At 40.6% G+C, this 14,070-nt stretch overlaps 1 protein-coding gene across 2 annotated transcripts in view; it reads left to right on the forward strand.

Annotated features, from left to right (window-relative positions):
* PRDM2 (PR/SET domain 2) overlaps positions 1-14,070 on the forward strand; it is a 65,348-nt gene that overhangs the window by 11,467 nt on the left and 39,811 nt on the right. The window contains exons 3-6 of one of the 2 annotated variants that reach the window (XM_039563838.1): positions 2,167-2,284; positions 2,548-2,651; positions 5,798-5,950; positions 10,949-11,075. In XM_039563838.1, coding sequence (XP_039419772.1) covers positions 2,167-2,284; positions 2,548-2,651; positions 5,798-5,950; positions 10,949-11,075 — 502 coding nt within the window. Of the gene's footprint in view, positions 1-2,166; positions 2,285-2,547; positions 2,652-5,797; positions 5,951-10,948; positions 11,076-11,434; positions 11,598-14,070 lie in introns of those variants that run through there. The other variant, XM_019289791.3, reaches the window with a different exon arrangement.

Genomic DNA, 14,070 nt, shown 5'->3' on the forward strand with positions numbered 1-14,070 from the left:
GGAGCTCTCTGTGCAGCTGTTAAGGCTTATGAAGGCAGCACTAGAATAACCTTGCTCTAACTCCAGTTCTGTCATTTTCCTCATTGTTGCAGTTAAAACTGGCAGATTTGTTCTTGTAACTCCACTCAGCAAATTGGGTTTTCGAACGTAGTGAATCATTGCCATAGCAGCACCCTGACGAAGACTGGGTGCTGAGGAGCAAAGGCTGAGAAGCATTATCTCTCTTGCTTTAGAGATAAAAACCATGAAATTTGATAGCATATTGAGCTGCATTTTAAAATACATTTCCAGTATATTCAAAATTCAGCATATTTCAAAAGTACTCACTGGAAAATACTCTGAGTATTAGTCAGTATATGAAAACTACTATTGTATCTCTGCTTTATAGGTAGAAGCCAGAATAATTTCCAAAAAATCGGAGTTTATTTGGACAAATTTCTCGGTTTAACCTCTCCTAAAAATGGTTTCAGAGCTCAACTATAACATCCTTAATATTAGAGTTGTTCCTGCCATTACCACCAGTGTTTGTTCCTGACCAGAATGATTAGAGCTCCATGTTAGAGGGCAGGGAGTTTTTTTAGGATATGTGGTTCAATAAAGGCTTAGTTCTCACCAAGCACAGTTCTTTCAGAATGTAGACACATTTTATAGGAAACTTTGCATTCTTGTAACTTTGAAATTTTGGTAATTTCTATCAGAAATAGTGTTTTGTTAATTGTAAGTAGGTAATAGGGAGCAGGTTGTTTTATGACAAGTGTGAGTAGTAACAGTATGAACAGTACTATAAAAATAAGATTGAACCTTGGAGGCTCCTTAAAATGGAACTAATCACTTACTGGGCAGTAAATAATTTATTAGTTTTATATTGCCTATCAAACTTTAATATAAAAATATCTTAAAACTTCTTATATTAATTATAAGCTGCTGGCTAAAGTTCTGAGCTGTTGCTTGATGTAGGAAATGTGACTAACATTTATGATACTGAAATAACTATTTAAATCCCTTTGTTCTCTTTAAAAGCTGCTTTTAGCTTATACTCTTTGTTGCAGAGCAGTAAACTTGACATGCACATACTTTAATCACCAAGAACTGTAGGGACAAGACAAGAGGGAATGGCTTCACGCCGACAGAGAGTAGGTTTAGACTGGCTATCAGGAGGGAATCCTTGACTGTGTGGGTGGGGAGGCCCTGGCACAGGGTGCCCAGAGAAGCTGTGGCTGCCCCATCCCTGGCAGTGTCCAAGGTCAGGTTAGACGGGGCTTGGAGCACCCTGGGGTAGCGGAAGGTGTCCCTGCCCATGGCAGGGGGTGGCACTGGATGAGCTTTAAAGATGCCTTTGGGGGGCGTCACCACTCCAGGGAGGAATCCCCACACACACTGCAAGAAGGGGTGTGTCAGAAGACCCTGTTCAGAAGCGGGCCTGGGCTTTTCTAGGATGAAGTGCTGGACTGTCAGTCAGGTGTCCCCAGGCAGCTGTGCCAGCTCAGCGGCTTTAGGCAGGTTATCAGTAGTATCACTTGTTTGTTCCTTTCTCGGGTACTTTATCAGCTCTGCGACATCTTCTCCTAACCCTCAGGATGTTTAATTTTGGGATTGATGAGTCTGCCTGGTTTTAGCATTATTAAACACCAAAAGCAGCATGACTCCACCCCCCTCCATTCACCACTGATAGCTTTGCAAATAGGGCATTGTCTTACCCCACTCCAGGCAGAGCATCCTGCTACACTGTGGTAGAATAGATGGTGTATCCCAAGTGCAAGTGCTAGTGTCTGCGTTGGAGTAGTTAATTTACTGCAACACTCTCACTTTGAACAGCAGAGCAAATAACTTTCCGGGTTTTTCAATTGTATGCACTTGTTGGAACTTTGGGTCTGGTTTTCTCCTGAAGGTACCTTTTAGTCTTTCTCACAAGGGGTACTTGGTCACTTAAGGCAAGATGAGAAACTATTTTAGTTCGATTTTGGGGGACTGATTAGGCTGACTATGCCTGTAAGTCATCCTTTGAAAAAGGGAAATAAATGATTGCTAATGAATATATGTGGAATTATCCTCAGTTTGGAAATTTTACTTTGATGCAAGTCAGAAGGTTTTGAAGCTCGTGTGGGTTGATCACCTGCTGTGTAGTTGTTTCTGCTTGTTAATGGTGGTTGGCTTTTTGACTTGTAGAACACAGCTGACTCTCCTGTTGCTGTGGAGACCTTGGATGATGTTCCTGAGCACGTGCTTAGGGGCCTTCCTGAGGACGTGAGGCTCTTCCCATCTGCTGTTGACAAGACTCGGCTTGGTGAGTGCTACAGCTGTGAAAAGAGAATGAAGATTTTTACAGTAGCTCACATAAATTGGAGTTGCTGTGAAAGCATGGATCCCTCCTGTGCTGGGTAGAGATGATGTCTGGTGTATTTGTCTGAAATAATTCCTCTTGGGAAGAGTGGACAGCTCCCCAGTCCGAGAGACACATGTAACAATCTTAAGAAATACGAATTGTGAGTAGAAGATTTGCCTGAAATAACTTAGGTTAGTTTTAACTCCTGATACATATCTCCTCAGGTGTCTGGGCAACAAAGTCAATTTTGAAAGGCAAGAAGTTTGGACCATTCGTTGGTGACAAGAAAAAAAGATCTCAAGTTAAGAGCAATGTGTACATGTGGGAGGTAAGAAACAGCCTGTAAATGGAAAAATGGGCCTGTCACCAGGTCAATATTTTGTTTTTAGCTTTTACTTTTTCCAGATATTTTAGAAATAGACTTGATATAAGGTAGTTGCTATCTATTACTGCCATTACTAACAGTTATTTATAGACATTTGGATGGAGCAACCATTCTGAATTACAAAGCTTTATAAACTATTGGCATTGTTTGAAATTGCTGTATTTTTTATATGCTGTGTGTGGATCACACCTGTCCTTAAGAATTTTTTGCTGATCTTTGGTTTGTTGGCTTGAATCCTGAATGCAACTGAGTGCTGTCAACTGCTTATGAAATTAGGAGGATATGGAATCTCTTAAGGAAGCCACATCACTCCTCGTTTTGCTCTTTGAAAACCAGCTTTTGGAGTTTTTTAAGAGTTCTCAAGTGTTGCAGTATTTCTTGTGCTGGGCTTGCCTTGAAGCAAGTGTTGTCTGGGCAGCTGAACTGCTCTGGAAGCTCCACTGGTAGTCAGGAGACCTTGGATATTATGTAGATTCCAAAGTGTAAATGTCATAATCTGGAGCTGAATCCCATCTACAGTGTCCTTAAGGCAGTTCATCACCACTTCCAAAGACTTCTTCAGTCTTTCTGAAGACAAACACAGCACATGGTTTTATCAAAGTGAATAGTCAAGGAGGAGAGGGGTGGAGGAACTGTGGCATAGAATGTTCTGGAACATGGACTTTTAGGCTAAAGATACTGATAATGGTCATCCATCCTTCTGTCCCCTTGCCTGCAAAAATGGAACTCCCTAAAACCCTGAAAACATGCACAGAGCTTAGTGTTAACCTCTATCAGAGGAACTGATCTAGGACATTCCCATAAATGCAAATTTCCGTTTAGAAAAGCAATAAAGTTTTCAAGTATAATGTTTGTTGCATTGAGCTCATGCTATTACAAACTCCGCTGCGTAAGGTATCTCCAGTTTTGATCTGGTACTGGAACATTTGGTGAGATTGAATCAGCTGAGTAAATTATTGACCTTACAATTGTGTTTCTCAGTGCTGAATGTTCATGGTGGATATTTTTTCAGTTTGTGTTGAGAAATGATAGTTGCAAGTGAGCTGTTTCAGAGTTTCCTAGTTTGCAATGCAGGTGATAATGGGAGCCCTTGTTAGATTCCAGAGTGATTGTGTGTTGCTTTAATAGTGATTTTAGAGTTAGAAAAAAAAACAGCTAAAATGAGACTGCAGCAGTTGGTCCCATATGCCAATACCTGAAACCAGTCCAGAATCTCAACTGTTGGAAAATGTGGTTTGTAGAAGGATGGTGGTGTGTAGGAGCAGTTCAGTATATGGAGACTCAACTTGGGGAACAACCTTTTCCACAAGCATTCCATTTGCTTCTTTAGTCAAGTTAATATGAATAAAAAGTAAGGCTTCTAAAACTGGCATCTCCAGTCAATTTTAAAGATTTTGAACTGTCATACCAGAGGCTTATTGTAAAAAAGATGAGTTGTGTGTGACAGTGTATGCCTGTGGTGTCTGAGGAGAGAACATATTTTCCTTTTCTACTGGAGAAAAGCCACAGTTGGGAAAATGAGAACAAGTGTCTGAAAAGGGAGGGAAATGCTGGTTCAGAATGACTGGCACAGCTGTGCTGAGTGGGTTTTATTGTGGGTACAGGAATCACTTAAAGTCACAATGTTATAGAGAGGAGTTGGAGCTATTTTCTTTCTCACAGTGCACAAGGCCTTTAAACAATATTCTGTGAATTAGACTGTAATGTTCTGTAAATTAGAAAAGCAATAAAGTATTTTGGTTTGTGGAAAACCTATAATAAAGTAACATAAAAATATAGTAAGGTTATATATATATATATGTATAAAAGTAATCAGTAATTACATTTATACATATATTCAATAACTGTTTAGCTTTCCCACAGCATTCTTTGGCTCTCCTCTTCCATTTTAACCAAAAGAATTGCTTTTGCAGTCTCATCTGGGACGTTCTTTATGCTTTCATATTGCAAGGGCTGGGTGTGCTGGTGAACATTCTTTACAAAGTCAGCTGATGAAATCCATGCTGGATTTCATAATGTCATTTAAGTAAGGGAGATATTTTCTGTTTGCTTGGAAAGAAAACTATAAGATGGTTGTGGTATATTTATTAAAACTTCACTTTTATTGATAAAATTCTATTTCATTAAATCAACAGTATTATCAGCACAAAAAAAAAAAGAATTTATTAAATAGGGGATTTTCTAAGCTGTTGTGGAAGTGTACGTAAGATTGAAATTGGAGAACGGTTTGAAAAGCCTTGGAATTACCTGTACAGTATCAGAACATAAAAAGCTACAACACTGTAGATTTTTGGACTTCTAGAAAAACAGAAAAGGAAAAATACCCACTGATAGCTCTTCTTATAGGTATCTAACTTGGATTATAAGAAGAGTGGGAGATGTATAGTATCTTGAAAGAGAAGCAGAATTGCCTGTCATCAGAAAATAGTGAAGGTGTCAGTCCCCTTCTTGCTTTATTGCAAGTTGCCTGGAAATGTAAACCAGGAGTAGGTGTCAGCCTTTTCCCCAAGAACAGAAACCAAAGAATTTACACAGCATCTTGGAACATGCAGAATTTTATTGATGTGGCCAGTTTTTTAAGGTGGTCACAAGATTTCTGAAAGGTTAAAATGTTCTTTTATACCCTAAAAAGAGATTAAAGTATGCTTCCCCATATCTTTCCAAATAAAGCAAATGCTTCTAGCTTCTTTATTTTTATTTTTTCCAATTCCTCAGATGGTAAAAATAAAGCTCTGTGGCCTTCATATCTTAAAATCAGTAATTTTACTAAATGCAAAATCTAAAGTACCATTTCAGGCTTGCCAAACTGAAGAAAAAGTGTAAAATGTTTTAGGGATTTTGGCTTTTGAGCCCAGAGCCTTCAGAGATGAGATTGCAGGCCACAGGTGGGTTTTTTTCCAATTGTAGCAGTTTCTCTAAAAGATTGCAGAAGAGCAGCAACACTTTGCCCACTCCAGCCCTGGCTCTGCTGTGCCCTTTGTGTTGTCTCTGGCCTGGGGTGATACCAAGTACCTTGTGTAGCTGTGAAATGCAGTGTTTTAGTGCAGTGGTGTGAGCAGGTGTCTCTTTGTCTGCTGTCTCTCTCACAGGTGTATTACCCAAACCTGGGCTGGATGTGTGTGGATGCCACCGACCCAGAGAAGGGCAACTGGCTCCGCTACATAAACTGGGCCCGCTCAGGGAAGGAGCAGAATCTCTTTCCTCTGGAGATCAACAGGACCATATACTACAAGAGTTTAAAGGTATCACTGTCTGAACAGCTGCTACTTTGTTATCTTTTATTATTAACCTCTTTACTCTGCTTTATTAAATTTTTTTTTTCTTTGTACTTTCATTAAACAGAGTTTGAAACATTTTATGAAATATATTTAAAACACTGCAAATGCTACACATCATTGGTATAAATTCTTATCTGCCAATACCTTTGACATTAAGATTTACTGTTAAACTACAGAATGTTTCAACAGTAAGTCTATCTTATTGGCTAATGATTTGCTGTAGCACCAAATTGGATATAAACTAGAATGAAAAACTACAGCATATATGAAATAAATATTATGCTATTTTTGTAGATACCAATACTTTTTCTGCTGAGGACGTTTTTGCAGTAATCAGTTTTTATGGTCTGTGCATCTTATGACAAAGTTTGGCTGTCAAGACACTTTTATGGGTAGCTCCATGAAACTATTTTTCATGGTTTTACAGCATTTCAGTTTTGTTCAGGGAGTGAGGGGGAGGCAGGGAAAATGATGTAGTTCCTGGAGCATTTTTTCTCCCAAAACAAGAAAAAAATGGTTTAACTGTAGTGATGGAGCATGTTAGGTTAAGAATATTGTGGCTTTAAAGTATTTCTTGAATCCCTGATCAAGACCTCCTAGCAGTGAGTGTGTGTAGCTTGACTTTTTTTTAATTTAAAATACTTTTGGGGGTTTTGGGTATATGCAGCCTTGTTTTTGCACTATTGCCGTTCCTTCCATTTCCTTTGTGAGGCCAACAATATCTGTTAGTAACTGGTATTTGCTTAAGAAAAGATTGAGTTGATCCCATGCAGTTTTGAAGTTTATGGGGCAGTACAGCAGTAGGTAAATGTTAAATTTTAGGTCACTCAAGCTAGATTGAAAAAACCTTCTAAACATTTTCTGAACTTTCTAATGGCATTCAAGAAGAGGTTCACTATTGTCAGCCAGACTACTGACTTCTCTGCAGTGTTTATTCCCAGAGGGCAGACTCCCAATATGTCTCTGTAGCCAGCCTTGATTTCTCTAGACTCTTTATTTTGGATTTCCTCTGCCTTTGCCCACAGTCTCACTAGCTCATTAATGTAAGTGTGCTTTTGGAGTCGTTCTGACATTTTAAATTTCTCATTGAATCTTTTCTGCAAAAGTTTTAGTTCTGACAAAGACAAGCATTCATGTATTAAAAATCTGTTTATTTGATGCATGATATTGCACTTTGGAAAATTACTGCTTGAAGAGGCTGAGCACTGCTGACAGAATAACAAATACTTTGTCTCAGCACTGGAATATCCTTTTGTTCCTTTGACTGTTGTCTCTTGCAACTTGATGAATTTTATCCTAGTCACACCTTACTGCTAACCAAGACAAAGGAAGGCATGTGATAAAGAACATCTTAAATGTCCTTTTGCATATAATGTTAGGGTCTCTACACTGCCATTTCAAACCTGCTGTAAATTTACCAGCCCAGGTATCAACACATGGTTCTTTCCTGATCTTTATCATAATTCATAAATTTAGGGGAGTTCCACTTGCTGAACAAATAAACAGCACAGATTTTATTTACCCCCAAAGGAGAATTCTAGTGGCTTGTGTGTATTTTTGTTCTGCTTTACCTTGAAGCATTGAAAGTATAGTCATGGGGTCTTGTTTTTCCCAAGGCTTCCTTCAGCTTTTTGTAGGTTTTTAATTTGTAAGTTAAACAGGCTGATTTCCAAGCGTCATTGCTAAGATAACAAAGTCCAAGTTTGCTTGGTGTAGAACCACCTCGGAACTGTAGAGCTCTAACTTCCCTGTTCCCTGCTCTCAATGAATAGTTACAGAATAGAACTTGAGTGAGCACAAGCAAATGCTGTCCTCTTCTATCTTCCCTTCATCTTTACTGAAGGGCTGAGGGTATTTGTAAGCTGCTTTGCATCTGCTTTCCCCAGGATGCCTGTGTGAGAGCTGTGGTATTGCAGGGGAGCGGCTTAAACTCATGATGCAGTTTCAGCTCTTCCTGCCTCTGCTCATGAGAGGAGCTTGCTGTGTAGTGTTGTTCTGCACACAGGACGGAACTTGAATTCTAGAAAAAGTAAAATACAGTGAAAACTCAGTTTCAAAAAGTCTTCTAAAGAAGCTTGGCTATGAAACTGTCCCTGATTAAAATGAAATTAATTTGATTGTGGATGAGTGTTTTGCCAAACAGGTTTATAGTAACTCAAGATCCTCCCTGTTACATAGGAGAAAGCAACATAATATTGGGTTATAGAGTGTGAAAGAATCACACAAGTAAATGTTCACTTTGCTTATGTTTGGTCAGATGAGGCCACACCCAGGTGCAGAAGCACAATATCACAGTACAATGCAGCGTCTGTAGTGAAAAATAGGTATTCTGGTAAGGTTGGGCGGGCAAATGTCCATCTCAGTCTGTACAAGACACATTGCAGTGCTTGAAAGTGCACAATAATTGACTTTTAGTCAATCTGTGCTAGAGCCTCTTAGGTCACTTAGGTTAAGTTAATAACTTGTTAGGATATTACTCTGAAAATAACAAATTTTGAACTTACCGAAAGCCTTTTGAACGGAAAATACTCAGATTAAGGACTGTTAAATGTTGCAGTTAAAACAAAAAGCACAAAAAAGTGTGTGGGAATTATTAACCTCATGAACCTTCTCAAAATTCATACCTCTTTTAGCCAGGCTGTTCCAGCCTGACACTGCTACACCAAGGATCTGTAGGGAATAGTTTGGAGGAGGTTGGGTTTTGGAGTTGTTACTAGAGGGTATCACGAGGAAGAGTGGTGGTACAAGTGGCACTTGCTCAGTGTAGTCCTTCTCTTGTATTGCTACTGAGGGAGCAGCTTTAATTGTCTGGTTTTGAAGCTGCTGCTGCATCTCATTTTAGAAGTACAAGGTTAGAGGGCTTAATTTAGGTTCTAGAGCAGTCACAATAAAACTAAATTCATCAAGTTGAACGTTAGCTCCAGCCATGCAGCCAACAAATTATGTGCTTGTTACCACCCTGTGTTTGCATTGCCTGAAATCTCAGCCAGATCTTTGCTCTGGCTTTGTATATTTTTTAGATGATAAGAGTTTTTTTGCATCAGACAGCTCTGCTGCATTCCTTGCTGCTCACCAGCTATAAGGCCATGCAAATAACTTTGCCACTATTTATCCTATCAGGCCTCTGGAACTCAAGGAAGCCAAACCATAGGCTTTGCTTGTAAGTTAAACTTTTCCCTTAGTTGTTAGGATCTTGCATCTCTTGTTGTTCCAGTGTCTGGGGCTATGATGATAATTATCACCTTTATCATGTGCTGTGAGACCTACTAAAAAATGGGCTGTGGAAGAAAGAAATCCTACTTTGGTTCTTGAGACAAAATTCCCCTTTGGCTTCAGACTGGAAATAATAGTCTGAGGACACCCTTTGCTCTGATGTAATGACTAAAAATAGGACCTGGTCTCCACCAGCCCCATGTTCATTAAGCCCTGAAGGAGGGAGATTGTAGTTAAGGCATTGAAATTTTTCTTGGTTTTGGGTAAAATGCTTCAGGAAATGAAGAAACAATGAGGAAGATTTAAAAAGTGAGTAAAAATACATCTTTAGTCTGCCAACTTGGGGACTTACTAGTTTGAGTCTGATGATACTTTAAGGAGCATGTGAAATGAAGTGATAGATAGAGTTTCTTTTATTGCCAGTGCTGGGAATATGAATAGCATTTGCAGTGATGCCCATTTGACTAGTTTAGTTGGGGGGGGTGGGGGTGGTGTTTGTTTGTTTTTGGTTTTTTATTTGATTAAAAAGAGTAGAAATGATCAATTTGGAATGGCAAGCAAACCTTGATTTTTGTAATCAAGTGGATGTGTTGAACATGTTGTAATTATCTGTATTCCCGTTAACACACTCCCGCAGTCTTTTCCTGGATATTTAGATTTTATTCCAGATCCCTGCTTTAGTGGCTGCCTGAGCAGTTACTTATTATTATATTATAATTAGTTAATGTTATTTAATGCCTTGTATAAAGGTAGGTGTGTTTGTTCCAACCTGATTGCTCTCTGAAAAGAACTAACTGTGAATATCCATAGAAGTGAGCACTGGGATTTAAATCAGTGTCACTATTTGAGGCAAACCACAATTTGGGACATTACAGCTGGAAGGTTCAGCTATAAAAATAATAATAATATAACAACTGTGTATTAATTGTTAGTACAGGGACTATATTAATAATTAACTATATAACTGTATTCATATTAACTGTAGCTATTAATACTACTGCTGTATTGTCAGGAACTGTAGTGATGGGCCAAGGAGCAATGGATACAAATTGAAAGAGGGGAAATTTAGGTTAGATGATAAGAGATTCTTCCCTGTGAGGGTGTGAGACCCTGGTACAGGCTGCCCAGAGAAGCTGTGGCTGCCCCACCCCTGGTCCGAGGCCAGGTTGGACGGGCCTTGGAGCAGCCTGGGACAGTGGAAGGTGTCCCTGCCCATGGCAGGGGATGGAACTGGATGGCCTTTAAGGTCCATCCAACCCCTTAACATTCCATGATTTTTCTCTTTTTTTTTTTTTTGGTGAGGATTTTTTTTGTGTTTTTGTTTGTCTTTTTTTTCTGATTTTGTCTTCTTTTGTGATTTTTTTCTGTTTTTTTTTTTTTTTTGTCATTTTCCGAGGTTGTCTTTTATTTTGGTCTTTTCTTGTCCCTTTTGTGGGGTTTTTCTAGATTTTCTTGTGAATTTTTGTGGGGGGTTGTGACTTTTTTTCTCCGTTTTTTTGTGTGTGTTTTAAAATTTGTTGTTCTGAGGGTTTTCGGGTGCTGTGCTGTGCGTGTGTGACCCAGCGCGGTTCCGGCGCGGGCGGGGGCGGGGCGGGGCGGCCGCTGCGCCCTCCGCCCGGCAGGGGGCGCGCGGGGCGGCGCCCTCGAGGCTCGGCGGGGGCAGCGCCGTGGGCGCCGCCGCGGCCGCTCCCCGCCCCGCCAACAACGCGCGCGCTGATTGGCCGCGCGCCCTGTGTTGTGTCCCGGCAGCCAATCGCGGCGGGCGAGGAGCTGTTGGTGTGGTACAATGGCGAGGACGACCCGGCGATAGCGGCCGCGATCGAGGAGGAGCGAGCGAGCGCCCGCAGCCGCCGGCACTCTCCGAAGGCCCGCAGAGGTACGGACCGGACTGGCCCCACGGCCGCCAGCGCGCGGGGGAACCCGACCTGCGGCCGCCGTGACCTTCCGCAGCCCGGGAGAGGAGGGAGGGGAGGGCCCGGCCCGGCCGGCGGCGCCGCGGGCGGAACGTGGAAGTTTTAGCTGGAAAAGTTGGGAGAGGCGGCGGGAGCGGCGCGGGAAGGGGGAACGTCCCGCTCCGGCGGCGGGACACGCGGGGCCGCCGCAGCCGCAGCGATCCCGCGTGGGGCGGGGGCCGAGCCCGCGGCAGCCGCGATCCCTCCTTGGGAAAGGGAGCGGAGTCCGGGGCCGCCGCGATCCCTTCTTAGGAAGCGGGAGCTGAGCTCGGGGCCGCCGCGATCCCTCCTTGGGAAGAGGAGGCTGAGCCCACGGCCGTCGCAATCTCTCCTTGGGAGGCGGGAGCTGAGCTCGGGGCCGTCGCGATCCCGCTTTGGAGAAGGGGGAGCTGAGCCCGGGAGCGCCGGGATCCTTTGGGAAGGGAAGGCTGAGCCCGGGGTTGGGGGTACGTCAGTCGAGCCAAATGAAGAATTCCGGTCCTGTTATTCCCTGCGGTTTTTAATTTCTTGTTGTTTCTAGGCCGATTTGTTGGTTATGGAATTTCGCAGGCGGTGGGAATGGCTGCTCCTGGCTGACTTCGGCCGAGGAGGGAGGGTGGGACAGGAGTTTCGGGTGGTATAAACGCATTATTCCCTCTGTGAATATATATGTCAGACCAGACATCCATTATTTTTTCCATGACTAATTCAGCAGCAGGGTTTTTCAGAGTGCGTGTGCCTCCACGCGTGGCCTTATATAACTGACATTTTGACTAACGTTTTAGGCCAAAATCACAATAAAGCCTTTAGTTACAGGGAGTAGATATAAAAGGGAAGTATTCACAGTTGTAGCACAGATGTATCAATTCCTGTTGCATGGGAATATGTACATTTTGTAATTCTCTGGAGGTTACAGATGAACTAAGATAATATTTTAAGAAGTATCATTACAATTTTTTTAAACTTTAAATGTAGGGCCTGATCTTACAGGTAGTGCAGCTGACTGTGGAACTCACATTGGAAACAAGGTCAGATATTGAGAACAGTTATTGTGTAAGTTTTTTATTTGAGATTGGGGAGGGGGGGCTGTAGTGCACCACAATTAGTTATTTTGAACAGTATTTCATAGGTTAAGCAAATACAAACTGAAATTCCAGCACTGAGTTTTATTTTGTAATGAAAAGCATATTTAGCACATATATGAGCAACACCTGGTAAATTGCAGGCTGTATTATTTTTTTTTCCTAAATCTGCATTATCTTAGCACCTGGAATTTGTGTGCCTATGTTTTACCTGAAAGGCTAGAAAAACAACCTGCAAGAATTTGATTATATGATAAATCAGAAAAGCCAGACAGAATAATTTCTAAGGTAATTTTTCATGGCATAGAAGTTTGATTTGCATTCATGATTTTATAGGTAAAAATATCAGTAAACTAATTTGGTTTCTGGGTTTTGGTTTTGTGCTGTTTTGTAGGTTTTATGTTTTAACTGTTATGGATTTTACAGATTTCAGAATTAGGAGCAGTAAATATTTTCTTCCTTTTTATAAGCACAAGCTCCTTACCAAGGCTCACAATTACTGAATAAAAAGCAACCCAGCAAAAACTCCAAGCACAATATTGAAGAAGTACTTCAGAATAACCAAGAATAATCTATTTATGGAATTATATTATTGTCTCATGAAGCAGAAAGACCAAATTCTTAGTATTTAGTTGATTTGAAATGTTAAAGTTTCAGCTCTAAAATGATAAGGCACTTCATTGGATATTTTTAAATTTTATAGTTCTGTTTTTCACAGGTTTCATTGGAGTTTTTTTTTTACACTACATTTACTCACAGGTATTTCAGTTTTTGTAGTAACATCTGCTAATATTTGCAATTCACAGCAATCTTCTTACAAGAAATACACACTTTTTTTCCTGCAGATTTGGTAGCAGTAGCTGCAGTGAGGATTCCAGAATGGTTTCTACTCATATCCCTGCTTTTGTAGATTCAGTTGTATCCTTGGATATGGAAGCTTCTTAACCCTAGACTTGAGGGGTTTTGGGAAATAAAGGAAGTTATAATGAACATGATTGAAAAGTAATTAATGTAAAAATAAGTAATTCTAATTATATGATACAAAGGGATGAGAGGAGAAAGATTTTTATGAGTTATCTTTATGTGTGTGAAAAATTGAGAGTTAGTATAAGGTAATATTTGAATTAAATAGCTATTTAAGAAACTTGCTAGAGGGTTGTGAAATTTGAATTAATGAGTGACCTAAACCGATCAATAAATTTTTTAAATTTTATTTTGGCCTATGTTGCATGCTGTTGTCTTACACATTGAGAAGAGAATATAACCAAGTAAGAATTGCCAAATTCTTACAACTGTGAATGAGTGTGTCCTTTAGGAACATGTTTTCCAGAAAAGTAAACTGACAGTTTAATACCTTAGGAATGACTAGACAAGACATTATTTGAGAGGTGTATTATGATTTAGTGATGCAGACCATGTAGTTATTAGATAAACTCATGATTATTCTGTATTCAGTAAAACAAATATCCTTTTGAATTTTTAATGCATCTTAGGTCTTACGCTTGAACAGTTAAGATATTTATCATTTGACAAATAACCTTGTTCCTGCCATTTATTTAAAGAACTTTTGACAGATGAGAAAAGGTGACCATTTCACAGGTATTAAAAATGGGCTGTTTTGCCCAATCAGTCGATCAAGGCTTTCATTGCTGTAACATGTTCATGTTGCAGGAGGAATCCTCTCTCTGAATGAATGACAGAATCCTGTCGTGCTGTAAGTCAGACTGATTTACCAGAAGAGGCAGGACAGACTGAAGTTGTGAAGTGTAGGTGAGCCAGGAGCTGACCAGGCCTGGGCAGACACAAAGTCCACACTGAACTGCTCGCCCTGACCTTGAGCTGCACTGTTTGCCAGTGA

The sequence above is a fragment of the Corvus cornix genome, chromosome 21, assembly GCF_000738735.6.
Source record: "Corvus cornix cornix isolate S_Up_H32 chromosome 21, ASM73873v5, whole genome shotgun sequence".
In the NCBI taxonomy this organism is placed as follows: Eukaryota; Metazoa; Chordata; class Aves; order Passeriformes; family Corvidae; genus Corvus; species Corvus cornix.